Source organism: Anolis sagrei, chromosome 1 (genome assembly GCF_037176765.1).
Source record: "Anolis sagrei isolate rAnoSag1 chromosome 1, rAnoSag1.mat, whole genome shotgun sequence".
In the NCBI taxonomy this organism is placed as follows: domain Eukaryota; kingdom Metazoa; phylum Chordata; class Lepidosauria; order Squamata; family Dactyloidae; genus Anolis; species Anolis sagrei.
The window spans coordinates 345,198,044-345,225,768 of record NC_090021.1 but is presented as its reverse complement, the minus strand read 5'-3'; the positions used below and the strand labels follow the sequence as shown (position 1 = coordinate 345,225,768).

Sequence of the window (27,725 nt, the reverse complement as noted above, 5' to 3'; positions counted from 1 at the left end):
TTTTGCAAACATTACTTTATTAAGAAAAAGAGAAAAATAGTATATAGATACACAAAGTACACTCACAAATAAACACAGACCTTTAAGAACCTCACACTTAGATGATTGCATACCTTATAAGTCTACTCCATTTAGATACTCTTCTGCTTTGGGCAACACACGCTTCTAATCATAAACCTAGCCATGGACATTTGTCCCTGTGGTTGTTGTGGTTGTTATGAAAAAGTGAGCAATAAGTCTGTCTTTGTTGAAGTTGAGCAAAGATTTCTTTGTACTTGGTGGAGTCACTTTGTCCATCACTTGCGGCTCTTAATCGGTTACTCTTCTTGTGCGGATGACACTTCCTCCCATCTCTGAGGATAAATGATGCTTGCTCCAAGCTATCATATATTCTAGGAATTTTCCAAATTTTATTTCTAGAAAATTGATCAGCATTACAAAGAAACAACTCTGGTCTCATTGTAAATGTAACCTTAGGAATTTTCTTCCAGCATTATATGCATTTTAATATTCCCAGGCCTTCTGCAAAGGCACCGCAGTATGATACAAATATCCCAACGTTGTGCTCTCATTTTTCAGCATTAATAAGCATGACGAATGTGAGTCCTTTCCTATGAACGAACCTGAACTATCAGTATAGCTCTGTCCACACTCCAGGCATTCATAGGGTTTCTCCCCAGTGTGAGTCCTTTATTTATTTATTTATTTATTTACTGTTATTTATATCCCACCCTTCTCAACCCCATAAGGGACTCACGGTGGCTTACCTATATAGGCAACAATTAGATGCCCAAAAACACATGCAATAAAAACATATGCATTAAAACAATTATTTAAACATAATAAATCCTTAAAACCAACTATTTAAAATCATGCAATCCAACATTGCAATCCTTTGATGTGGACATAGGCCTTCACTCCAAGTGAAGCTCTCTCCACACTCCAGGCATTTATAGGGTGTCTCCCCAGTGTGAGTACTTTGATGGGAATGTAGACTTGAACTATCAGTGAAACCCTGCCCACACTCCAAGCAAGTATAGGGTTTCTCCCCAGCGTGGTTCCTTTGATGTGAACGTAGACTTCCACTGCTAGTGAAGCTCTGTCCACACTCTGGGCATGTATAGGGTTTCTCCCCAGTGTGAATCCTTCGATGTGCACGTAGATTTCCACTCCGAGTGAAGCTCTGACCACATTCCTGGCACGTATACGGTTTCTCCCCCGTGTGAGTCCTTTGATGTGAACGTAGACTCCCTCTCCGAGTGAAGCTCTGTCCACACTCCGGGCATTGGTAAGGTTTCACCCCAGTGTGAGTGCCTTGATGTGAACGTAGGTGTGAGCTATGAGCAAAGCTCTGTCCACACTCTAGGCAGAGATATGGTTTCTCCCCAGTGTGAGTGCTTTGATGTCTATCTAGATTTCCACGCTGAGTGAAACACTGTTCACAATTAAGACATTTATAGGGTTTCTCCCCAGTATGAGTCCGCTGATGTCGTTCTAGATTTCCACGCTGATTGAAGCTCTTTCCACATTCCAGGCATGCATAGGGTTTCTCCCCAGAGTGAATCCTTGCATGTGCACGTAGGTGTAAACTATGAACAAAGCTCTTTCCACATTCCAAGCATGTATAGAGTTTCTCCCCAGTGTGAGTCCTTTGATGTAACTGTAGTTTTCCACTCTCAGAGAAGCTCTGTCCACAGTCCAGGCATGTATAGGGTTTCTCCCCAGTGTGAGTTCTATGATGCCTATGTAGATGGGAACTCTGAGCAAAGCTCTTTCCACACTCCAAGCATTTATAGGGTTTCTCTCCAGTGTGAGTCCTTTGATGTGAATGCAGACTGCCCCTCTGAGCAAAAATCTGTCCACACTCCAGGCATTGATAGGGTTTCTCTCCAGTGTGAGTCCTTTGGTGTGTATCTAGACTTCCACTGTGAGTGAAACTCTGTCCACACTCCAGGCATTGATAGGGCTTTTCCCCAGTGTGAGTTCTTTGATGTGTACTTAGACTTGCACTCTGAGTGAAGCTCTGTCCACACTCCAGGCATGTGAAGGGCTTCTCCCCAGTGTGAGTCCTTTGATGTGCTTGTAGGTTTCCACTCTCAGAGAAGCTCTGCCCACAGTCCAGGCATGTATAGGGTTTCTCCCCCGTGTGAATTCTTTGGTGCCTACGTAGGTGAGAACTCTGAGCAAAGCTCTTGCCACACTCCTGGCATTTATAGGGTTTCTCCCCAGTGTGAGTCCTTTGATGTGAATATAGCTTTCCACTCTGAGCGAAGCTCTGTCCGCACACCTGGCATTGATAGGGTTTCTCTCCAGTGTGAGTCCTTTGATGCGTATGTAGACTTCCACGGTGAGTGAAACTCTTTCCACAATGAAGGCATTGATAGGGTTTTTCCCCGGTGTGAATCCTTGTATGTGAAGTTAGAGTTGCACTCTTAGTGAAGCTCTGCCCACACTCCAGGCATTGATAGGGTTTCTCCCCAGTGTGAGTCCTTTGGTGTGAATGTAGGCCTGAACTATGAGCAAAGGATTGTCCACACTCTAGGCATTGATAGGGCTTCTCCTCCATGTCAGTGCTGTGATGTAGACCTGAATTGTCAGTGAAGCTCTCCCCAGTTTGAGTCCTCTCATGTTCAGTTAGACTTCCACTTTCACCTAAGCTCGTTCCACCCTCCAGGCCTTCATAGGGCTTCTCCCCAGTGTGACTCCTTTGGTGTGAATGTAGACCCGAACTATGAGGAAAGCATTGTCCACACTCCAGACATGGATAGGGCTTCTCCTCCGTGTCAGTGCTGTGATGTAGACCTGAATTGTCAGTTAAGCTCTCCCCAGTTTGAGTCCTCTCATGTTCAGTCAGACTTCCACTTTCACCGAAGCTCGTTCCACCCTCCAGGCCTTCATAGGGCTTCTCCCCAGTGTGAGTCCTTTGGTGTGAATGTAGACCTGAACTATGAGCAAAGCATTCTCCACACTCCAGGCATGGATAGGGCTTCTCCTCTGTGTCAGTGCTGTGATGTGAATGTAGACCTAAATTGTCAGTGAAGCTCTCCCCAGTTTGAGTCCTCTCATGTTCAGTCAGACTTTCACCGAAGCTCGTTCCACACTTCAGGCCCTCATAGGGTTTCTCCCCAGGGCGAGTCCTTTGGTGTGAATGTAGACCTGAACTATGAGCAAAGCACTGTCCACACTCCAGGCATGGATAGGGCTTCTCCTCCGTGTCAGTGCTGTGATGTGAATGCAGACTTGAATTGTCAGTGAAGCTCTCCCCAGTTTGAGTCCTCTCATGTTCAGTCAGACTTTCACCGAAGCTCGTTCCACCCTCCAGGCCTTCATAGGGCTTCTCCCCAGTGTGAGTCCTTTGGTGTGAATGTAGACCTGAACTATGAGCAAAGCACTGTCCACACTCCAGGCATGGATAGGGCTTCTCCTCCGTGTCAGTGCTGTGATGTGAATGCAGACTTGAATTGTCAGTGAAGCTCTCCCCAGTTTGAGTCCTCTCATGTTCAGTCAGACTTTCACCGAAGCTCGTTCCACCCTCCAGGCCTTCATAGGGCTTCTCCCCAGTGTGAGTCCTTTGGTGTGAATGTAGACCTGAACTATGAGCAAAGCACTGTCCACACTCCAGGCATGGATAGGGCTTCTCCTCCGTGTCAGTGCTGTGATGTGAATGCAGACTTGAATTGTCAGTGAAGCTCTCCCCAGTTTGAGTCCTCTCATGTTCAGTCAGACTTTCACCGAAGCTCGTTCCACCCTCCAGGCCTTCATAGGGCTTCTCCCCAGTGTGAGTCCTTTGGTGTGAATGTAGACCTGAACTATGAGCAAAGCACTGTCCACACTCCAGGCATGGATAGGGCTTCTCCTCCGTGTCAGTGCTGTGATGTGAATGCAGACTTGAATTGTCAGTGAAGCTCTCCCCAGTTTGAGTCCTCTCATGTTCAGTCAGACTTTCACCGAAGCTCGTTCCACCCTCCAGGCCTTCATAGGGCTTCTCCCCAGTGTGAGTCCTTTGGTGTGAATGTAGACCTGAACTATGAGCAAAGCACTGTCCACACTCCAGGCATGGATAGGGCTTCTCCTCCGTGTCAGTGAAGCTCTCCCCAGTTTGAGTCCTCTGACGTTCAGTCAGACTTCCGCTTTCACTGAAGCTCTTTCCGCCCTCCATGCATTCATAGGGTTTCTCCCCAGGGTGAGTCCTTTCATGTCACCACAGATGGTCCCTCCCAGTAGAACTCTTAGCACACTCCAGGCATTTAGGTAATCTCCTCCATGTGAACAGTGATATAGGTCTCTAATGGGAATGCAGATACTTTACTCTTCTTTTTTCCTTCCTGATCTGTGACGTCAAGAACTCAGAAGGACCATCACCTTGAGGGCATTCCTTCTTCCTATATTGTTGCTTTCCTCGCTGCATCCGAGAGGCAGCTCCACAGAATCCGCCTTTCCCTGGTCAAGAAAGAAGCAAAAGAACAAGGGTGAGAGTCAGAGACCTTCTTTAGCTCCAAGATTTCCCCCTTTCCCTTCATGGCTCATGTCGAAAAGGGAACTACCAAGAAATGCAGACGTCAGAGACTCAGCTATAGACACAGATACCAACCATGGCAATCCCTGAATCTTAAAAAAGAAGGGAATGAATCCAGAAAGAAAAAAGGAAGGAAGAGAGGGAGGGAGGGAGGGAGGATGGAAGAGGGGAATGAATGACAGAAGGAAGGAAGGAAGGGGAACTCCTTGCAATATTGGAGAATCACATCAATTTATTTGGGTCGAGCACAAATGATTTCTTTGGGTCGATCTCCACTGGCTGCCAGTCTGCTATTGAGCACAATCTGACGTGCTGGCTATGAAGCCCTACGAAGCCCTAAATTGTTCTGGCCCAGCTTACCTGCCCAGATACCTCTCCCTCTATGAACCACCTCAGAGATTAAGATTGTCTTGGCAGGCCCTGCTCTCGGTCCTGCCTCCTCCGCAGGTGCGGTTGGGGGACAAGTCAGGGCCTTCTCAGAGGTGGCCCCTTGCCCATGGAACTCCCTCCCCAGTGAAATTAGAGCAGTCCCCTCCCTCCTGGCCAGGAAGAAAGTAAAAACATGGTTATGGGGAGGCCCTGCTCTCGATCCCGCCTGCCTCACAAGCACGCCTGGCGGGGACGAGAGACAGGGCCTTCTCGGTGGTGGCTCCTCGGCTGTGGAACACCCTTCCCGTGGACATCAGACTGGCTCCTTCCCTGATGATATTCCGCAGGAAACTAAAGACTTGGCTGTTCAAGAAGGCGTTCGAACAAGAAGTGCAATAATTGGTAATGACGACAGGAATGGAACAACGGAAAATGATACTGGATTGTGGTTTAAACGATGAGACGATGCGAATGGCTTTTTGTATTTTGATATTGTTGTGTTTTGTTGATGATGTTTTTTGATTATTGCTAGATTGATATTTTAGATTGTGTTGAATTTTGAACCTTGTTCCTTCTATGTTGTACACCGCTGTGAGTTGCCCTCGGGCTGAGAACAGTGGTATATAAGCAAAGTAAATAAAATAAATAAATAAATAAATAAATGGGACCAAGCTCTTGGATAGAAGTGAAGTATGAGAATATGGAAGAGTGACATGACAAATGGAACAGCCTTGGATTACACGTTGGATGGTGTGATGGTACTCATTGGCTTTAATATGGATATGGTTTACCACCTTTTTACCTGAATTATCAGGATGTGCTAAATGTTGAGGGACACAAAGAGTACTGGGCTGCCTACCATCCCACCATGGGGCCCAGGTCTGCTTACCGAGCATCCCAATTAGGCGTCCACTGCCACCAAATTTCCTGTTTTTCCCAAAGGAATCCTGCAGCCAACCAAGAGCCTGCCTCCCCACACATCTCATTCAAACTCGCATTGAAGCTTGTGGGGATGTTCTCAAAATCCCCTTTGGGCCCTTCATTCCCTTGGCTCAGCCCCAGGATGAGATGCCAAGACAAGCACAGCTTTGCCCCACAATGCAAAGCTTTGCCCCACCAGCCTCCTTCACCTTTGCCCACACTCTCCTTGTCCGCTTTGTCCTCTGTGTAGGGAAAGGTTTCCAGCGGCTGAAGGAGAGCTAGAGAAACACAGGTTTTCCATACATGGCCCTAGGAATGTCTTTGACCGGCACAATAAATCCAGACCCTGGGAAGAATGGGCGTCTATTCTGACCCACCCCACAAATGTCTTACTCTGCATGGGCAAAACTGCCTGGAAAGGGGAAGCAGAGCAGCCAGTCTTCCTCCATGCTTAAAATAAAAAACATGGCCCTACAAGTCTGGCCTCTCAAAAGGAAATCCTACGAACACTGGAGGGTTGGTCTCTAAAACAGTGATTCCCAACCTTGTTTTTGACCAGGGACCACTTTGGTTTCTTGTTATTAGCAGGGACCAGTTGTGCTCCCACAGAAGGTGAGAAAGCAAGAAGCCGTTTTGTTCCTTTCTGCTTCAGTTAAGCCTTGTCTTAGAGGGCACTAGGAATCCGAGTGAGTGTTTAAAATTAGCGGCTGCAGTGCAGAGTGTTTGCTTTGTTTGAGAGGCGGGGCGAGGCTACATTCTTTCAGCCAGCAGAGAGGTCAGCAATTATAGGCTTCTGAGGCCACAAGAGACACAAGCTTTTGGAAGAGCAAACCCTGGCGGAGAGTTTGTCCTATTGGGCAAGGAAGGTTTGGGATTGGGATTCTTAGTTTGGTCAAAGTTCCACAGTAGGCAACAAGAGACACAAGAAGAAGAGAAGGCTGAGAGGAGATATGATGAGAGCCATGTATAAATATGTGAGAGGAAGCCACAGGGAGGAGGAGGGAGCAAGCTTGTTTTCTGCTTCCTTGGAGAATAGGACGCAAGGGAGCAATGGCTTCACACTACAAGAGAGGAGATTCCATCTGAACATGAGGAAGAACTTCCTGACTGTGAGAGCCGTTCAGCAGTGGAACTCTCTGCCCCGGAGGGAGTGTGGTGGAGGCTCCTTCTTTGGAAGCTTTTAAGCAGAGGCTGGATGGCCATCTGTCAGGGGTGATTTGAATGCAATATTCCTGCTTCTTGGCAGAATGGGGTTGGACTGGATGGCCCATGAGGTCTCTTCCAACTCTTTGATTCTATGATTCTGGAGGAGCAAACTGTTGAAAGTATTATAAGTGCACAAAATTATATTGTTCATTGAATATTTTTAGTTATGTTTAGTTGGTAGGATTGTATCTTTAATTGTTGGAATGCTTATAATTTAAGTCTTGCCAATTGGATACAGGCGGAGCTCATTACTGTTGTTATTAGAGTTTGCATCTGCCTGTAGTGTCTGGTCTGGTCTCTGGGTGGTTGTTTTTGTTTGTTTGTTTCTACTTTGAAACTGTAATAAATTAAGTTTCTGCTGTAGTTTTTTATTATGATATTTTTGCAATTTGATATCATAACTTTGCTAACAGGTTATGGGCCCAGACACTACATAATCCATGTGTCTGAGGTGATGTTTGTTTTTGAAGTATGTGGTTTGGAACATTGAGAAGTTTTTTTTTTTTTGAAGGCATTTTTGAGTCTTCTGCTCCTGGTTGCTTTGGTGAGCAGCGAGGCTTCAAGTAAGAGCTTGCTGCTGAACGCTAAACTTTGGGAGGTTCACATTCAGAGAAATTAAGAAGGTTTATGGCCTGCTACGTCGGAGTTTTTGTTTCAGTTTTGTCTTCTACGTGCCTGTGCAGCTAGGGCCAACTTTTGTTGCTTTCCAGTCTGGCCTTGCACAGAAGGTTTTTTTTCAGCAAAGTCGAAAGGAGAAGCAAACAGTCTGTGAGTCCGACCCTGTTTGAATTACTGCAAAGTTTGAAAGATATTGGACTGCTAGAAGCCAATTTTACTTGAAGGAGTGAATATAAATTGGCTGGGCTGAAACCCGGGTATACTGGGGGGTCCTTTGTTTTTTAACGCAGTGAGTTTTATTCTTCTGGAACTTTGGGGCTTCAAAGTGAAATACCACCATGGCTTTGCCGCCTGTTCAAGTTGGTTCACTCCCTTTTGATAGACTAACTGATAAGAACTGGCTCAGTTGGAGCATCAGATTTAAAGCTTATCTCGTTTCCCAGAATTTATGGGGAATAATTCGAGAAGGACTCGAAATATTGGTGACGTATTAGTACACTCAGATGTAACCCACAGAACCCCGTCCCCTAGGTCGGTTTTGGTCGGCAACTACCGTTGTGGACACTGTTCGGTTTGTTCGCTACTGGTGGAAACTAAAATTCTCGTACATCCACATCTATCATTTGAGTTCATATTTTCCCATTTTGCGACCTGCACCTCAAAGGGATTAGTTTATTTACTCATTTGTAGTTGCAATCTTTCCTATGTGGGTCAAACTCGCAGAGAGATAAGATCTAGGATTATTGAACATAGGAGTAAAATCAGAAACCATTCCAGGGAGTCTATACTCTACAAACACTTTGATGATTCACACCATAGCCCAGAACACTTTAAGTTACATATCCTTGAAATGGTCACTCATTCCCAACAAATTGATTTCCACAACAAACTTCTACGGAGAGAAGCATACTGGATTTTTAGATTAAGGACAGAATACCCACATGGTTTGAATGAACCAAATTTGTACAATTGTTACACATAATTTCTGGACCTTTACTGTACTATGCATCCCTTCTTAAATACATGGAGAGCACCCACAGTGCCATCTGGTGGTTGCTGTTCACAACCCTTGCTCCTATGGCTTTAACTGAGCTTCACCTGAAGTAGTTCTTCCCCTTTAAATGGAGGAATACCAAAGACCTTTCCCATACTCGCAGCCAGAACTAAACTCAAAGCAGAGTATCTCGTGAGTACCCTCTCTTATGTGTAAATACTGGAATATTTCTACAATATAACCATTCTTAACTTAATAATTTACAAAACTTACAGCCACATTACGTTCCTTTTGTATAGATAACAACCCAAAAAGATTTGTATCTCCCGTGGAGAACATACTTTCATGTGCATAATTTTGTAAGTATTTAAATGTATTATCAAATGTATTATTGTTCAAGTGTATAACTTTTGGAAGTACTAAAGTGTATTGTAACCTATGATGTTTAATGATACAGATATTCTATATGTATGCTACTGTAGTAAAACGTTGATTTGTACACTTACAGTCCACCAGAGGAAGGCCTGAGGTAGGCCGAAACCGGTCGTGGTTGGCTGTCCCACAAGCTACTTGTAAGAAGACACGACTGTACTAAAAGTTTGCACCACATTGTTTGTTGTCGCTGTGGGGTTAACAGTGCAGCATGTATATATATTGTTGTTGAATTGTGGTAGGCTGTCCCACAAGCTACTTATAAGAAGACACGACTGTACTAAAGGTTTGCACCACATTGTTTGTTGTCGCTGTGGGGTTAACAGTGCAGCATGTATATATATTGTTGTTGAATTGTGGTAGGCTGTCCCACAAGCTACTTGTAAGAAGACACGACTGTACTAAAAGTTTGCACCACATTGTTTGTTGTCGCTGTGGGGTTAACAGTGCAGCATGTATATATATTGTTGTTGAATTGTGGTAGGCTGTTACTCAAGCTACTTATAAGAAAATACGACTGTACTAAAAGTTTGCACCATACTGTTTGTTGTCGCTGTGAGGTTAACAGTGCAGCATGTTGATATACTGTTGTTGGATTATATCATTGTTTATGTTATACAAGTGGTATTTTTGTTATATACATAATTGAGAATTTGCCAGCTCAACTAACTCCTGCGGATCAACAAAAAGATGAAAGAGCTTTGGCGCTCCTTCAATTGTCTGTGTCAGATTCTTTGTTGGTTCACCTTCATAATATTCCTCATGCACAAACTGCGTGGAATATGTTGAAAGACATGTTTCAAAGACAATCAAGTGGCTCAAAGATCATTCTTATGCGACAGCTGTTTAACCTCAAACATGAGGAGGGCACTCCAGTTCAAACGCATGTTACAAAACTTGTGGCTCTTTTTTCAGAATAGAAAGCAAGAGACATTATTTCCCCCCCACCCCCCCGAGCAACAAGCGTTAATCCTGATGGGATCCCTATCTCGCCCTTTTTATGCGTTTATGGACTCTCTTCATGGAATTCCAGGCGGGGACCTTACGATACCTTTTATTTCGGGGGAAATTATGGAATTTGAAGCTCAACGCAAATTGAGAAGTTTTGCTCCTATGCAGAAGGGTTCAAGTTCTGGGACTGTTTCTAATGACACTGCTTGTGTTGCTAAGCCAAAGCCCTCCCCCGCCTGGCACCCACCTCTCCCCTTGCCTCAGGAGCAAGATCCTGAAAGGCTATTATGTGGATGGATATATTCACACTGCTAAACCCCGAAGGGGAGGGGGGGAGGAGGAGAGGGAACCCCCCGCCAAGAGTAGGCACCACAAGGAGGGCAGGAGCAGGCCGGTGGAGCGTTACCCGGTCTTCGTGGGTGCGGTGACAGCGGCTTTCCCTGAGCGTGGGTGGCACCTAGCCAATCCCCAAAGGCATGTCTCGAGGGCCAGGGTGCTGGCGGGTGATGCGGCAGCCATTGCCTATGACGTAGCTTTTAGAAAGAGGGCACCCCAGAGCGCCAGAGCCAGGTGGGACCTCATCAGCCATGATGCCTGGCTCACCGAGGTGGGGCCCAGCATGAAAGGTGAGCCGGAGTCAGGGAGGTCTGTAGACAGGGCCTGGGGTAGGCGCGACTCCAAGAGGGCGGTTTGCTGGGAGTATCACTTGGGAAAAGGCCAGTGGCGCAAGGCCGCTTTGAACATGTCTGTGAGTATTGTGCAAGGGGGCACACCAAGGTGTCTTGCGGGAAGCAGCCAAGCACCTTACAGCCCTTTTGGCCAGGCCGGGCTGGAATGCAGGCCAGCACCAGGAAGGAAACTGGAGGAGCCCCCTCGGGACAGAGGAAGTGGACCCCAATCCAGTCCCTTCGCCCTAGCCATCGCCCCAGTCTCACTCCCACCCATGGTTCCCTGGCTCAGGGCAGATCCCGACAGGGCTGCCGCATCCTTCCTTGAGGAAGGTTTTTCCTTCGGTTTCCGCACTCCAGCCATGGGACCCAGGAGGGCCTGCACCTCAGGGGATTTAAAATCAGCGGCGCAGATGCCCGAGGTGCTTAGTGGCAAAATTGCCAAGGAAGTAGCCGCGGGGAGAATCGCCGGCCCTTCCCAGGCCCCTCCCCTGGACCATTTCAGGGTCTCCCCGCTTGGAGTGGCCCCTAAGAAGGCTCCAGGCGAGTTTCGGCTCATCCATCCCCTTTCATACCCAAAAGGGGCTTCTGTCAATGATCCCACCCCCTCCCCCCTGAGCTCTGCTCAGTCCAGGACGCCTCATTTGACCATGCGGTCAGCTTGGTGCAGGCCAAAGGTCCCGGGGCCCTTGTGGCAAAATGCGACGTCCAGTCAGCATTCCGGCTCCTCCCAGTCCACCCAGATGAGGGAAGGAAATCGTGCAGATCCAAGCTGGGCAATGTCGTCACCAGATCGGTTCAAAGTGTTCACAATTGATCCACCAGTGTGAGGCCATTCTCATATCCTCTTCCTGAGGATACCTCTTCCAATTTGAATGGATTGTTTCCTTACGCCCTACCCCACGATGTCATACAGAACAGTCTGCCTGTGGGGAAAATATACAAATGGTTTCTTGGAATGTAGCTGGATGGAAGGAAGCAGTGGAAAGTGAACTAGTAGGTTTCCTTTCCAAATTGGATATAACAGCCATTCAGGAAAGTTGGTTAATGGGGGAGGAGGACCCAGTGAAACTCCCAGGCTTCCAAAGGTGGGATGTACCGGCCCAAAAAATAAGAAATAAAGGCCGAGCTTCTGGTGGACTTTGCCTTCTCATCAAGCAAGAGCTCCTGCTCTGTCTCCCAGGAGACAGGTTTGTATTGCCTTTTTTGGTTGCTTGAAGTGGCTGCCCCTTGCCTTTCTCTTGCAGGGACTGGAGTTTGCAGCCAAGGGCAGGGGGAAAAAAAGCCAGCCTGCAAACTCTTTGCAGTGATTGGTCCAGGGAGCAGCTCTTTGGGCCCGCCCCTGCTTCCGGGGAAGGACTTCCATTTTGGAGTCCTCCCTGTCTGTTAGTTGCCACACCCTCAAGTTAACTCTTGCTTTCCTTTTTGCTGAGCTCAAGTCCTGGAAGATCCAGCTTGAAGGCTCTTTTGTTTTGCTAATTACACTGCTGTTAAGTGCTGTTTTCAGTTAGACACTCATTAAAGACTGCTATTAACACTTCAATTGCTGTGTAAGACAATCTCTGCTACCTGAGTCACAACAACGCCAGTGCGTTGGAAGAATCATAGAATCAAAGAGTTGGAAGAGACCTCCTGGGCCATCCAGTCCAACCCCATTCTGCCAAGAAGCAGGAATACTGCATTCAAATCACCCCTGACAGATGGCCATCCAGCCTCTGCTTAAAAGCTTCCAAAGAAGGAGCCTCCACCACACTCCCTCCGGGGCAGAGAGTTCCACTGCTGAACAGCTCTCACAGTCAGGAAGTTCTTCCTCATGTTCAGAGGGAATCTCCTCTCTTGTAGTTTGAAGCCATTGTTCCATTGTGTCCTAGTCTCCAAGGAAGCAGAAAACAAGCTTGCTCCCTCCTCCTCCCTGTGGCTTCCTCTCACATATTTATTAGGCCTGGGTAACAACGCAAAAATTTGTTTCTAAAATCGATTTGTAATTGGGGGTTTTTTTTGTTTCGATATTTAAAATAATTACAAAACTTTCCCCAAAAAAAGTTTCAGTATTTACGAAATTTCGTAAATATTTACAAAACAGTTTGTAAAGATGGCGCCCTTTTTTTTTCAATATTTTTTAAATATTTTTTAAATTTAATTATTAATTTAGTAGAATAGGGATTAATTATTATTAATTATTATTAAGGAGGGAAGGCAGGCACTCACTCTGGCGGGCCCTCTCGCTCGCCGCTCGCTCGCCCCTCTCGCTCCAGCAGACAAGAGTTCTTCCTCCCACCCTGAACATTATTCCACAGATATATCAACCCCACTTGCCTAGTTTCCAACAGACCTCAACCTCTGAGGATGCCTGCCATAGATGTGGGTGAAATGTCAGGAGAGAGTGCTTCCGCCCCTCTCGCTCACCGCTCGCTCGCCCCTCGCTCGCCGCTCGCTCGCCCCTCTCGCTCGCCCCTCTCAGCAAGCATCGGCAGGCGGCCATCTTACGTATTTCCGAAATGGACGGAAGTACAAAATTTTTTGGCGCCTGCCGTTTCGATATTTAAAAACACTTCCAGGTTAAAAAAAATGTTTTGTAATCGTTTCGTAATTCAAAAATTAACGAATTTTTTAACGAATTACGAATTAACGAAACGAATTGACCAGCCCTAATATTTATACATGGCTATCATATCCCCTCTCAGCCTTCTCTTCTTCAGGCTATACATGCCCAGCTCCTTAAGCCGCTCCTCATAGGGCTTGTTCTCCAGACCCTTGATCATTTGAGTCGCCCTCCTCTGGACACATTCCAGCTTGTCAATATCTCTCTTGAATTGTGGTGCCCAGAATTGGACACAATATTCCAGATGTGGTCTAACCAAAGCAGAATAGAGGGGTAGCAGGGAAGAGCAGAAGACAGAAAATTGTGGCATCAAATTCTGGAGAAGCTGAATTCTCAGCGTTGTCCGATGCTTTGACATCAGCAGAATGGCTGGAATCTATGATTAGAAGTATTAACATGGATTCAGAATTGCCGAAGCAAGTTTATGTTGATTCCCAAACCTGCATCGCTTTGGGTAAAAGTCAAAATATGAAAACAAAGTCCAGATATTCAAATGTACCACAATCTCTTAAAGACAAAAGAATTGTTCTCAATTATATTCCTTCAGCTGAAAATGTTGCTGACATTTTGACTAAACCTCTTGCTTTTGAAAAACATAATCAGTTTTGTGAGAAATTGAATTTTTAAATATGAACTAATATAATTTTGTGGAGGAGTGTTGAAAGTATTACAAAGTGTACAAAATTATATTGTTCAGTGAATATTTTTTAGTTATGTTTAGTTGGAAGGTTTGTACCTTTGATTTAAATCTTGTCAATTGGATGCAGGTGGAGCTCATTACTGTTGTCGTTATAGTTTGCACCTGCCTGTAGTCTCTGGGCGGGTCTCTGGGTGGGTTTGTTTTTAAATAAAGTAATAAAGTACGTTTCTGCTGTAGTTTTTTAAAATTATTATGACACTTTTGCAATTTGATATCATAACTCTGCTAACACAAACCCTGGCGGAGAGTTTGTCCTGGTAGTAAGGAACCTTTGGGATTGGGATTCCTAGTTTGGCCAAGGTGAAACAGGAGGCCACAAGAGGCACAGGCTTCTGGAGGAGCAAACCCTGGCGGAGAGCTTGTCCTAGTAGTAAGGAACCTTTGGGGTTGGGATTCCTAGTTTGGCCAAGGTGAAACAGGAGGCCACAAGAGACACAGGCTTCTGGAGGAGCAAACCCTGGCGGAGAGCTTGTCCTAGTAGTAAGGAACCTTTGGGGTTGGGATTCCTAGTTTGGCCAAGGTGAAACAGGAGGGCACAAGAGGCACAGGCTTCTGGAGGAGCAAACCCTGGCGGAGAGCTTGTCCTAGTAGTAAGGGACCCTTGGGATTGAGATTCCTAGTTTGGCCAAGGTGAAACAGGAGGCCACAAGAGACAGAGGCTTCTGGAGGAGCAAACCCTGGCGGAGAGCTTGTCCTAGTAGTAAGGAACCTTTGGGATTGAGATTCCTAGTTTGGCCAAGGTGAAGCAGGAGGCCACAAGAGGCACAGGCGTCTGGAGGAGCAAACCCTGGCGGAGAGTGTGTCCTAGTAGTAAGGGACCTTTGGGGTTGGGATTCCTAGTTTGGCCAAGGTGAAACAGGAGGCCACAAGAGGCACAGGCGTCTGGAGGAGCAAACCCTGGCGGAGAGTGTGTCCTAGTAGTAAGGGACCTTTGGGGTTGGGATTCCTAGTTTGGCCAAGGTGAAGCAGGAGGCCACAAGAGACACAGGCGTCTGGAGGAGCAAACCCTGGCGGAGAGTTTGTCCTAGTAGTAAGGGACCTTTGGGGTTGGGATTCCTAGTTTGGCCAAGGTGAAACAGGAGGCCACAAGAGGCACAGGCTTCTGGAGGAGCAAACCCTGGCGGAGAGTGTGTCCTAGTAGTAAGGAACCTTTGGGATTGGGATTCCTTGTTTGGCCAAGGTGAAGCAGGAGGCCACAAGAGGCACAGGCTTCTGGAGGAGCAAACCCTGGCGGAGAGCTTGTCCTAGTAGTAAGGAACCCTTGGGATTGGGATTCCTAGTTTGGCCAAGGTGAAACAGGAGGCCACAAGAGGCACAGGCTTCTGGAGGAGCAAACCCTGGCGGAGAGTGTGTCCTAGTAGTAAGGAACCTTTGGGATTGGGATTCCTAGTTTGGCCAAGGTGAGACAGGAGGCCACAAGAGACACAGGCTTCTGGAGGAGCAAACCCTGGCGGAGAGCTTGTCCTAGTAGTAAGGAACCTTAGGGATTGGGATTCCTAGTTTGGCCAAGGTGAGACAGGAGGCCACAAGAGACACAGGCTTCTGGAGGAGCAAACCCTGGCGGAGAGTCTGTCCTAGTAGTAAGGAACATTTGGGGTTGGGATTCCTAGTTTGGCCAAGGTGAAACAGGAGGCCACAAGAGGCACAGGCTTCTGGAGGAGCAAACCCTGGCGGAGAGTTTGTCCTAGTAGTAAGGAACCTTTGGGATTGGGATTCCTAGTTTGGCCAAGGTGAGACAGGAGGCCACAAGAGGCACAGGCTTCTGGAGGAGCAAACCCTGGCGGAGAGTGTGTCCTAGTAGTAAGGAACCTTTGGGATTGGGATTCCTAGTTTGGCCAAGGTGAAACAGGAGGCCACAAGAGGCACAGGCTTCTGGAGGAGCAAACCCTGGCGGAGAGTTTGTCTTGTTAGTAAGGAACCTTTGGGATTGGGATTCCTAGTTTGGCCAAGGTGAAAGAGGAGGCCGCAAGAGACACAGGCTTCTGGAGGAGCAAACCCTGGCGGAGAGTTTGTCCTAGTAGTAAGGAACCTTTGGGATTGGGATTCCTAGTTTGGCCAAGGTGAAACAGGAGGCCACAAGAGGCACAGGCGTCTGGAGGAGCAAACCCTGGCGGAGAGTGTGTCCTAGTAGTAAGGAACCTTAGGGATTGGGATTCCTAGTTTGGCCAAGGTGAGACAGGAGGCCACAAGAGGCACAGGCGTCTGGAGGAGCAAACCCTGGCGGAGAGTTTGTCCTAGTAGTAAGGAACCTTTGGGATTGGGATTCCTAGTTTGGCCAAGGTGAAACAGGAGGCCACAAGAGGCACAGGCGTCTGGAGGAGCAAACCCTGGTGGAGAGTTTGTCCTAGTAGTAAGGAACCTTTGGGATTGGGATTCCTAGTTTGGCCAAGGTGAGACAGGAGGCCACAAGAGGCACAGGCGTCTGGAGGAGCAAACCCTGGCGGAGAGTTTGTCCTAGTAGTAAGGAACCTTTGGGATTGGGATTCCTAGTTTGGCCAAGGTGAAACAGGAGGCCACAAGAGGCACAGGCGTCTGGAGGAGCAAACCCTGGCGGAGAGTGTGTCCTAGTAGTAAGGAACCTTAGGGATTGGGATTCCTAGTTTGGCCAAGGTGAGACAGGAGGCCACAAGAGGCACAGGCGTCTGGAGGAGCAAACCCTGGCGGAGAGTTTGTCCTAGTAGTAAGGAACCTTAGGGATTGGGATTCCTAGTTTGGCCAAGGTGAAACAGGAGGCCACAAGAGGCACAGGCGTCTGGAGGAGCAAACCCTGGTGGAGAGTTTGTCCTAGTAGTAAGGAACCTTTGGGATTGGGATTCCTAGTTTGGCCAAGGTGAGACAGGAGGCCACAAGAGGCACAGGCGTCTGGAGGAGCAAACCCTGGCGGAGAGTTTGTCCTAGTAGTAAGGAACCGTTGGGATTGGGATTCCTAGTTTGGCCAATGTGAGAGAGGAGGCCACAAGAGGCACAGGCTTCTGGAGGAGCAAACCCTGGCGGAGAGTTTGTCTTGTTAGTAAGGAACCTTTGGGATTGGGATTCCTAGTTTGGCCAAGGTGAAAGAGGAGGCCGCAAGAGACACAGGCTTCTGGAGGAGCAAACCCTGGCGGAGAGTTTGTCCTAGTAGTAAGGAACCTTTGGGATTGGGATTCCTAGTTTGGCCAAGGTGAAAGAGGAGGCCGCAAGAGACACAGGCGTCTGGAGGAGCAAACCCTGGCGGAGAGTGTGTCCTAGTAGTAAGGAACCTTTGGGATTGGGATTCCTAGTTTGGCCAAGGTGAAACAGGAGGCCACAAGAGGCACAGGCGTCTGGAGGAGCAAACCCTGGCGGAGAGTGTGTCCTAGTAGTAAGGAACCTTAGGGATTGGGATTCCTAGTTTGGCCAATGTGAAACAGGAGGCCACAAGAGACACAGGCTTCTGGAGGAGCAAACCCTGGTGGAGAGTTTGTCCTAGTAGTAAGGAACCTTTGGGATTGGGATTCCTAGTTTGGCCAAGGTGAGACAGGAGGCCACAAGAGGCACAGGCGTCTGGAGGAGCAAACCCTGGCGGAGAGTTTGTCCTAGTAGTAAGGAACCGTTGGGATTGGGATTCCTAGTTTGGCCAATGTGAGAGAGGAGGCCACAAGAGGCACAGGCTTCTGGAGGAGCAAACCCTTGCAGAGAGTGTGTCCTAGTAGTAAGGAACCTTTGGGGTGGGGATTCCTAGTTTGGCCAAGGTGAAACAGGAGGGCACAAGAGACACAGGCTTCTGGAGGAGCAAACCCTGGCGGAAAGTCTGTCCTGGTAGTAAGGAACCTTTGGGATTGGGATTCCTAGTTTGGCCAAGGTGAGACAGGAGGCCACAAGAGGCTCAGGCTTCTGGAGGAGCAAACCCTGGCGGAGAGTTTGTCCTAGTAGTAAGGAACCTTTGGGGTTGGGATTCCTAGTTTGGCCAAGGTGAAACAGGAGGCCACAAGAGGCACAGGCTTCTGGAGGAGCAAACCCTGGCGGAGAGTCTGTCCTAGTAGTAAGGGACCCTTGGGATTGGGATTCCTAGTTTGGCCAAGGTGAAACAGGAGGCCACAAGAGGCACAGGCTTCTGGAGGAGCAAACCCTGGCGGAGAGTTTGTCCTAGTAGTAAGGAACCTTTGGGATTGGGATTCCTAGTTTGGCCAAGGTGAAACAGGAGGCCGCAAGAGACACAGGCTTCTGGAGGAGCAAACCCTGGCGGAGAGTTTGTCCTAGTAGTAAGGAACCTTTGGGGTTGGGATTCCTAGTTTGGCCAAGGTGAAACAGGAGGCCGCAAGAGACACAGGCGTCTGGAGGAGCAAACCCTGGCGGAGAGTTTGTCCTGTTAGTAAGGAACCGTTGGGATTGGGATTCCTAGTTTGGCCAAGGTGAAACAGGAGGCCACAAGAGGCACAGGCTTCTGGAGGAGCAAACCCTGGCGGAGAGTTTGTCCTAGTAGTAAGGAACCTTTGGGGTTGGGATTCCTAGTTTGGCCAAGGTGAAACAGGAGGCCGCAAGAGACACAGGCGTCTGGAGGAGCAAACCCTGGCGGAGAGTTTGTCCTAGTAGTAAGGAACCGTTGGGGTTGGGATTCCTAGTTTGGCCAAGGTGAAACAGGAGGCCACAAGAGGCACAGGCTTCTGGAGGAGCAAACCCTGGCGGAGAGTTTGTCCTAGTAGTAAGGAACCTTTGGGATTGGGATTCCTAGTTTGGCCAAGGTGAGACAGGAGGCCACAAGAGGCTCAGGCTTCTGGAGGAGCAAACCCTGGCGGAGAGTTTGTCCTAGTAGTAAGGAACCATTGGGGTTGGGATTCCTAGTTTGGCCAAGGTGAAACAGGAGGCCACAAGAGGCTCAGGCTTCTGGAGGAGCAAACCCTGGCGGAAAGTCTGTCCTGGTAGTAAGGAACCTTTGGGATTGGGATTCCTAGTTTGGCCAAGGTGAGACAGGAGGCCACAAGAAGCTCAGGCTTCTGGAGGAGCAAACCCTGGCGGAAAGTTTGTCCTAGTAGTAAGGAACCATTGGGGTTGGGATTCCTAGTTTGGCCAAGGTGAAACAGGAGGCCACAAGAGGCACAGGCTTCTGGAGGAGCAAACCCTGGCGGAGAGTCTGTCCTAGTAGTAAGGAACCTTTGGGGTTGGGATTCCTAGTTTGGCCAAGGTGAGACAGGAGGCCACAAGAGACACAGGCTTATGGAGGAGCAAACCCTGGCGGAGAGCTTGTCCTAGTAGTAAGGGACCCTTGGGATTGGGATTCCTAGTTTGGCCAAGGTGAAACAGGAGGCAACAAGAGGCACAGGCTTCTGGAGGAGCAAACCCTGGCGGAGAGTCTGTCCTAGTAGTAAGGAACCTTAGGGATTGGGATTCCTAGTTTGGCCAAGGTGAAACAGGAGGCCACAAGAGGCACAGGCTTCTGGAGGAGCAAACCCTGGCGGAGAGTTTGTCTTGTTAGTAAGGAACCTTTGGGATTGGGATTCCTAGTTTGGCCAAGGTGAAAGAGGAGGCCGCAAGAGACACAGGCTTCTGGAGGAGCAAACCCTGGCGGAGAGTTTGTCCTAGTAGTAAGGAACCTTTGGGATTGGGATTCCTAGTTTGGCCAATGTGAAAGAGGAGGCCGCAAGAGACACAGGCGTCTGGAGGAGCAAACCCTGGCGGAGAGTGTGTCCTAGTAGTAAGGAACCTTTGGGATTGGGATTCCTAGTTTGGCCAAGGTGAAACAGGAGGCCACAAGAGGCACAGGCGTCTGGAGGAGCAAACCCTGGCGGAGAGTGTGTCCTAGTAGTAAGGAACCTTAGGGATTGGGATTCCTAGTTTGGCCAATGTGAAACAGGAGGCCACAAGAGACACAGGCTTCTGGAGGAGCAAACCCTGGCGGAGAGTTTGTCCTAGTAGTAAGGAACCTTTGGGATTGGGATTCCTAGTTTGGCCAAGGTGAGACAGGAGGCCACAAGAGGCACAGGCGTCTGGAGGAGCAAACCCTGGCGGAGAGTTTGTCCTAGTAGTAAGGAACCGTTGGGATTGGGATTCCTAGTTTGGCCAATGTGAGAGAGGAGGCCACAAGAGGCACAGGCTTCTGGAGGAGCAAACCCTGGCGGAGAGTTTGTCTTGTTAGTAAGGAACCTTTGGGATTGGGATTCCTAGTTTGGCCAAGGTGAAAGAGGAGGCCGCAAGAGACACAGGCTTCTGGAGGAGCAAACCCTGGCGGAGAGTTTGTCCTAGTAGTAAGGAACCTTTGGGATTGGGATTCCTAGTTTGGCCAAGGTGAAAGAGGAGGCCGCAAGAGACACAGGCGTCTGGAGGAGCAAACCCTGGCGGAGAGTGTGTCCTAGTAGTAAGGAACCTTTGGGATTGGGATTCCTAGTTTGGCCAAGGTGAAACAGGAGGCCACAAGAGGCACAGGCGTCTGGAGGAGCAAACCCTGGCGGAGAGTGTGTCCTAGTAGTAAGGAACCTTAGGGATTGGGATTCCTAGTTTGGCCAATGTGAAACAGGAGGCCACAAGAGACACAGGCTTCTGGAGGAGCAAACCCTGGCGGAGAGTTTGTCCTAGTAGTAAGGAACCTTAGGGATTGGGATTCCTAGTTTGGCCAAGGTGAGACAGGAGGCCACAAGAGGCACAGGCGTCTGGAGGAGCAAACCCTGGCGGAGAGTCTGTCCTAGTAGTAAGGAACATTTGGGGTTGGGATTCCTAGTTTGGCCAAGGTGAAACAGGAGGCCACAAGAGGCACAGGCTTCTGGAGGAGCAAACCCTGGCGGAGAGTGTGTCCTAGTAGTAAGGAACCCTTGGGATTGGGATTCCTAGTTTGGCCAAGGTGAAACAGGAGGGCACAAGAGGCACAGGCTTCTGGAGGAGCAAACCCTGGCGGAGAGTGTGTCCTAGTAGTAAGGGACCTTTGGGATTGGGATTCCCAGTTTGGCCAAGGTGAAACAGGAGGCCACAAGAGACACAGGCTTCTGGAGGAGCAAACCCTGGCGGAGAGTTTGTCCTAGTAGTAAGGAACCTTTGGGATTGGGATTCCTAGTTTGGCCAAGGTGAGACAGGAGGCCACAAGAGGCACAGGCTTCTGGAGGAGCAAACCCTGGCGGAGAGTGTGTCCTAGTAGTAAGGAACCTTTGGGATTGGGATTCCTAGTTTGGCCAAGGTGAAACAGGAGGCCACAAGAGACACAGGCTTCTGGAGGAGCAAACCCTGGCGGAGAGTTTGTCTTGTTAGTAAGGAACCTTTGGGATTGGGATTCCTAGTTTGGCCAAGGTGAAACAGGAGGCCACAAGAGGCACAGGCTTCTGGAGGAGCAAACCCTGGCGGAGAGTTTGTCTTGTTAGTAAGGAACCTTTGGGATTGGGATTCCTAGTTTGGCCAAGGTGAAAGAGGAGGCCGCAAGAGACACAGGCTTCTGGAGGAGCAAACCCTGGCGGAGAGTTTGTCCTAGTAGTAAGGAACCTTTGGGATTGGGATTCCTAGTTTGGCCAAGGTGAAAGAGGAGGCCGCAAGAGACACAGGCGTCTGGAGGAGCAAACCCTGGCGGAGAGTGTGTCCTAGTAGTAAGGAACCTTTGGGATTGGGATTCCTAGTTTGGCCAAGGTGAAACAGGAGGCCACAAGAGGCACAGGCGTCTGGAGGAGCAAACCCTGGCGGAGAGTGTGTCCTAGTAGTAAGGAACCTTAGGGATTGGGATTCCTAGTTTGGCCAATGTGAAACAGGAGGCCACAAGAGACACAGGCTTCTGGAGGAGCAAACCCTGGTGGAGAGTTTGTCCTAGTAGTAAGGAACCTTTGGGATTGGGATTCCTAGTTTGGCCAAGGTGAGACAGGAGGCCACAAGAGGCACAGGCGTCTGGAGGAGCAAACCCTGGCGGAGAGTTTGTCCTAGTAGTAAGGAACCGTTGGGATTGGGATTCCTAGTTTGGCCAATGTGAGAGAGGAGGCCACAAGAGGCACAGGCTTCTGGAGGAGCAAACCCTGGCGGAGAGTTTGTCTTGTTAGTAAGGAACCTTTGGGATTGGGATTCCTAGTTTGGCCAAGGTGAAAGAGGAGGCCGCAAGAGACACAGGCTTCTGGAGGAGCAAACCCTGGCGGAGAGTTTGTCCTAGTAGTAAGGAACCTTTGGGATTGGGATTCCTAGTTTGGCCAAGGTGAAAGAGGAGGCCGCAAGAGGCACAGGCTTCTGGAGGAGCAAACCCTGGCGGAGAGTGTGTCCTAGTAGTAAGGAACCTTTGGGATTGGGATTCCTAGTTTGGCCAAGGTGAAACAGGAGGCCACAAGAGGCACAGGCTTCTGGAGGAGCAAACCCTGGCGGAGAGCGTGTCCTAGTAGTAAGGGACCTTTGGGATTGGGATTCCTAGTTTGGCCAAGGTGAAACAGGAGGCCACAAGAGGCACAGGCTTCTGGAGGAGCAAACCCTGGCGGAGAGTGTGTCCTAGTAGTAAGGAACCTTTGGGATTGGGATTCCTAGTTTGGCCAAGGTGAAACAGGAGGCCACAAGGGACACAGGCTTCTGGAGGAGCAAACCCTGGTGGAGAGTTTGTCCTAGTAGTAGGGCACCTTTGGGATTGGGATTCCTAGTTTGGCCAAGGTGAAGCAGGAGGCCACAAGGGACACAGGCTTCTGGAGGAGCAAACCCTGGCGGAGAGTTTGTCCTAGTAGTAAGGAACCTTTGGGATTGGGATTCCTAGTTTAGCCATTTGAAACAGGAGGCCACAAGAGGCACAGGCTTCTGGAGGAGCAAACCCTGGTGGAGAGTTTGTCCTAGTAGTAGGGCACCTTTGGGATTGGGATTCCTAGTTTGGCCAAGGTGAAACAGGAGGCCACAAGAGGCACAGGCTTCTGGAGGAGCAAACCCTGGCGGAGAGTGTGTCCTAGTAGTAAGGAACCTTTGGGGTTGGGATTCCTAGTTTGGCCAAGGTGAAACAGGAGGCCACAAGAGGCACAGGCTTCTGGAGGAGCAAACCCTGGTGGAGAGTTTGTCCTAGTAGTAAGGAACCTTTGGGATTGGGATTCTTGTTAGTAAGGAATTCTTGTTAGTAAGGGATTCTTGTTAGTAAGGAGCAAACCCTGGCGGAGAGTTTGTCCTAGTAGTAAGGAACCTTTGGGATTGGGATTCCTAGTTTGGCCAAGGTGAAACAGGAGGCCACAAGGGACACAGGCTTCTGGAGGAGCAAACCCTGGTGGAGAGTTTGTCCTAGTAGTAAGGAACCTTTGGGATTGGGATTCCCAGTTTAGCCATTTGAAACAGGAGGCCACAAGAGGCACAGGCTTCTGGAGGAGCAAACCCTGGCGGAGAGTGTGTCCTAGTAGTAAGGGACCTTTGGGATTGGGATTCCTAGTTTGGCCAAGGTGAAGCAGGAGGCCACAAGGGACACAGGCTTCTGGAGGAGCAAACCCTGGTGGAGAGTTTGTCCTAGTAGTAAGGAACCTTAGGGATTGGGATTCCTAGTTTAGCCATTTGAAACAGGAGGCCACAAGAGGCACAGGCTTCTGGAGGAGCAAACCCTGGCGGAGAGTGTGTCCTAGTAGTAAGGAACCTTTGGGATTGGGATTCCTAGTTTGGCCAAGGTGAAACAGGAGGCCACAAGAGGCACAGGCTTCTGGAGGAGCAAACCCTGGCGGAGAGTGTGTCCTAGTAGTAAGGAACCTTTGGGGTTGGGATTCCTAGTTTGGCCAAGGTGAAACAGGAGGCCACAAGAGGCACAGGCTTCTGGAGGAGCAAACCCTGGCGGAGAGTGTGTCCTAGTAGTAAGGGACCTTTGGGATTGGGATTCCTAGTTTGGCCAAGGTGAAACAGGAGGCCACAAGGGACACAGGCTTCTGGAGGAGCAAACCCTGGTGGAGAGTTTGTCCTAGTAGTAAGGAACCTTTGGGATTGGGATTCCCAGTTTAGCCATTTGAAACAGGAGGCCACAAGAGGCACAGGCTTCTGGAGGAGCAAACCCTGGCGGAGAGTGTGTCCTAGTAGTAAGGGACCTTTGGGATTGGGATTCCTAGTTTGGCCAAGGTGAAGCAGGAGGCCACAAGGGACACAGGCTTCTGGAGGAGCAAACCCTGGTGGAGAGTTTGTCCTAGTAGTAAGGAACCTTTGGGATTGGGATTCCTAGTTTAGCCATTTGAAACAGGAGGCCACAAGAGGCACAGGCTTCTGGAGGAGGAAACCCTGGCGGAGAGTGTGTCCTAGTAGTAAGGGACCTTTGGGATTGGGATTCCTAGTTTGGCCAAGGTGAAGCAGGAGGCCACAAGGGACACAGGCTTCTGGAGGAGCAAACCCTGGTGGAGAGTTTGTCCTAGTAGTAAGGAACCTTTGGGATTGGGATTCCTAGTTTGGCCAAGGTGAAACAGGAGGGCACAAGAGACACAGGCTTCTGGAGGAGCAAACCCTGGCGGAGAGTGTGTCCTAGTAGTAAGGAACCTTAGGGATTGGGATTCCTAGTTTGGCCAAGGTGAAACAGGAGGGCACAAGAGACACAGGCTTCTGGAGGAGCAAACCCTGGTGGAGAGTTTGTCCTAGTAGTAGGGCACCTTTGGGATTGGGATTCCTAGTTTGGCCAAGGTGAAGCAGGAGGCCACAAGGGACACAGGCTTCTGGAGGAGCAAACCCTGGTGGAGAGTTTGTCCTAGTAGTAAGGAACCTTTGGGATTGGGATTCCCAGTTTAGCCATTTGAAACAGGAGGCCACAAGAGGCACAGGCTTCTGGAGGAGCAAACCCTGGCGGAGAGTGTGTCCTAGTAGTAAGGGACCTTTGGGATTGGGATTCCTAGGTTGGCCAAGGTGAAACAGGAGGCCACAAGAGGCACAGGCTTCTGGAGGAGCAAACCCTGGCGGAGAGTGTGTCCTAGTAGTAAGGGACCTTTGGGATTGGGATTCCTAGTTTGGCCAAGGTGAAGCAGGAGGCCACAAGGGACACAGGCTTCTGGAGGAGCAAACCCTGGTGGAGAGTTTGTCCTAGTAGTAAGGAACCTTTGGGATTGGGATTCCTAGTTTGGCCAAGGTGAGACAGGAGGCCACAAGAGGCACAGGCTTCTGGAGGAGCAAACCCTGGCGGAGAGTTTGTCTTGTTAGTAAGGAACCTTTGGGATTGGGATTCCTAGTTTGGCCAAGGTGAAACAGGAGGCCACAAGAGGCACAGGCTTCTGGAGGAGCAAACCCTGGCGGAGAGTTTGTCCTAGTAGTAGGGCACCTTTGGGATTGGGATTCCTAGTTTGGCCAAGGTGAAGCAGGAGGCCACAAGGGACACAGGCTTCTGGAGGAGCAAACCCTGGTGGAGAGTTTGTCCTAGTAGTAAGGAACCTTTGGGATTGGGATTCCCAGTTTAGCCATTTGAAACAGGAGGCCACAAGAGGCACAGGCTTCTGGAGGAGCAAACCCTGGCGGAGAGTGTGTCCTAGTAGTAAGGGACCTTTGGGATTGGGATTCCTAGTTTGGCCAAGGTGAAGCAGGAGGCCACAAGGGACACAGGCTTCTGGAGGAGCAAACCCTGGTGGAGAGTTTGTCCTAGTAGTAAGGAACCTTTGGGATTGGGATTCCTAGTTTGGCCAAGGTGAAACAGGAGGCCACAAGAGGCACAGGCTTCTGGAGGAGCAAACCCTGGCGGAGAGTTTGTCCTAGTAGTAGGGCACCTTTGGGATTGGGATTCCTAGTTTGGCCAAGGTGAAGCAGGAGGCCACAAGGGACACAGGCTTCTGGAGGAGCAAACCCTGGTGGAGAGTTTGTCCTAGTAGTAAGGAACCTTTGGGATTGGGATTCCTAGTTTGGCCAAGGTGAAACAGGAGGCCACAAGAGGCACAGGCTTCTGGAGGAGCAAACCCTGGCGGAGAGTGTGTCCTAGTAGTAAGGAACCTTTGGGATTGGGATTCCTAGTTTGGCCAAGGTGAAGCAGGAGGCCACAAGGGACACAGGCTTCTGGAGGAGCAAACCCTGGTGGAGAGTTTGTCCTAGTAGTAAGGAACCTTAGGGATTGGGATTCCTAGTTTGGCCAAGGTGAAACAGGAGGCCACAAGAGGCACAGGCTTCTGGAGGAGCAAACCCTGGCGGAGAGTTTGTCCTAGTAGTAGGGCACCTTTGGGATTGGGATTCCTAGTTTGGCCAAGGGGAAGCAGGAGGCCACAAGAGGCACAGGCTTCTGGAGGAGCAAACCCTGGTGGAGAGCGTGTCCTAGTAGTAAGGAACCTTTGGGATTTTGTCGTAGAAACAGGAGGCAGGCATCACACAGAAAGGGGAACCCCCAGACCAAAGGGATGGTGTGTGTTTTGGTCCATATTGGAGAACATTTCTTTTTAGATTTTTCTTATTTTTCCCCCCAACATGCTAGTTAAACCTGCAGGTAAGAAGAAGTAGACACACACAGACTCCCAACTGTGTTTGCCTTTGTTTGGCTAAAGCCCATAAGCTGGCCAGCAGCAATACGGATAAGCGCCTACTGTCTCTAATCAAAGCACTTTATTCTAACACCTGAAGTAGAATAAGAGTTGGTATTTGTTTGGCTAAAGCCCCATTTGCCCAGAGTTTAACAGGAGGTGAAAAGTACAGGCTCCCCACTGCCTTGGCTTGTCTCCAGCCCCATTTGCAGTCTCCAAAGTCAAGAAAGATTGAGTAAAGAAGAACCATTTTTAGTTTCCAAAAAACAAGAACTAAAAAATAGTGAAGCCCATTTCCTAGTTTCTCAAACCCAGCCAAGGAGTTCACAGAAGCCATAGAGAAATAAAGCCCTATTTCTAGTTTCCAAAACACAAGGAAATAAATAGCAATGCTTGTTTTCCAAGTAATGCTTGTGGATGCTGAGCGGTGGTCTTGTCCTACCCAGGCAGCCTAGCCCTCCCCCCCCTCAGAAGCAGTAGCAGAGAGTCGACCCTCCCTTCCCTCGGCGCCCCCTCTCGCAATGAAGCCTCGAGGGAGGCACAGCAGGTGTTTTAAAGGGCAGAAACCCCGCCCCCTCCATGCGTGGCGCCTCCTCATTGGCTGGGCAGTGTGGCCACACCCCTCCCCGCAGCCCAGCATGCCAATCCTTGCGGAGGCGTTTCAGGCTCCCTTCCTGAAGGCCTCCTCCTCCTCACAAAGATGGCGGCCGCGGCTTCAAAAGGGCAAAGCGGAAGGAAGGATTGAAGGAAGGAAGGAAGGCCCGAGAAGGGCGGCGCCTCAAGGAGGGAGGGCGGGAGGACAGGGGGGGGGGAAGGGGCCTGCCAGGGAGGGAGGGAGGGAGGGAGGGAGGGAGGGAGGAGGGGGGGGGCTGCGGCGGATCCGTGTGTGGGAGGCTGGCCTGAGGGGGGGGGGGGTATATGCTTTCCATGCCAAAACTCCAGATTAACATGGCGCCGCCTGTCCCTCTCATTCTGCCGGGCGGGACCCCTCCCTCCCCGATTGGGACCCCCCTCACTCTCCCCCCCCCCCCCCCCGTAGGGACGTGAAGGCACAAACCAAGAAGCGCTCTCCTCCCCCTCCTCCTCCTGCCCCCTCCCCCCCAATCCGGCCCTGACCCTCCCCCTCCCTCCCCCGCCCGAGGCCCCTCCCTCCCTGCTCACCTGCGCCGCTCCCGGCTCTTCTTCTTCCGCCAAGCGGCGGCGGCGGCGAGAGGGGGCGTGGCCTGGGTGGCGTCAACCTCCCTCCTTCCCTGGGAAGCCAAGAGGGCGGGGCCAGGGGAGGGCTGGCTTCCTCGAGAGGAGGAGGAGGAGGAGGAGGGCGGGGCCTCCGGAGGACTTCTCGGCCCCGCCCCCTCCCTCCCTCCCTCGCGTGTTTGAAGGAGAGGCGGACCCCCTCCTTCCTTCGTTCCCTCCCTCCGTCCCTCC

At 49.9% G+C, this 27,725-nt stretch overlaps 1 protein-coding gene across 1 annotated transcript; it reads right to left on the bottom strand.

Moving 5' to 3' along the window:
• On the bottom strand, positions 1-27,522 carry LOC132782066 (zinc finger protein 585A-like). Its single transcript, XM_067463176.1, has 2 exons — positions 27,462-27,522; positions 1-4,440 (listed from the first exon to the last, which is right to left on the bottom strand). Exon 2 carries the CDS (start codon positions 4,157-4,159, stop codon positions 851-853), a length of 3,309 nt encoding a protein of 1,102 aa, XP_067319277.1. The 5' UTR covers positions 4,160-4,440; positions 27,462-27,522; the 3' UTR covers positions 1-850.
• Positions 27,523-27,725: the final 203 nt, after the last annotated feature.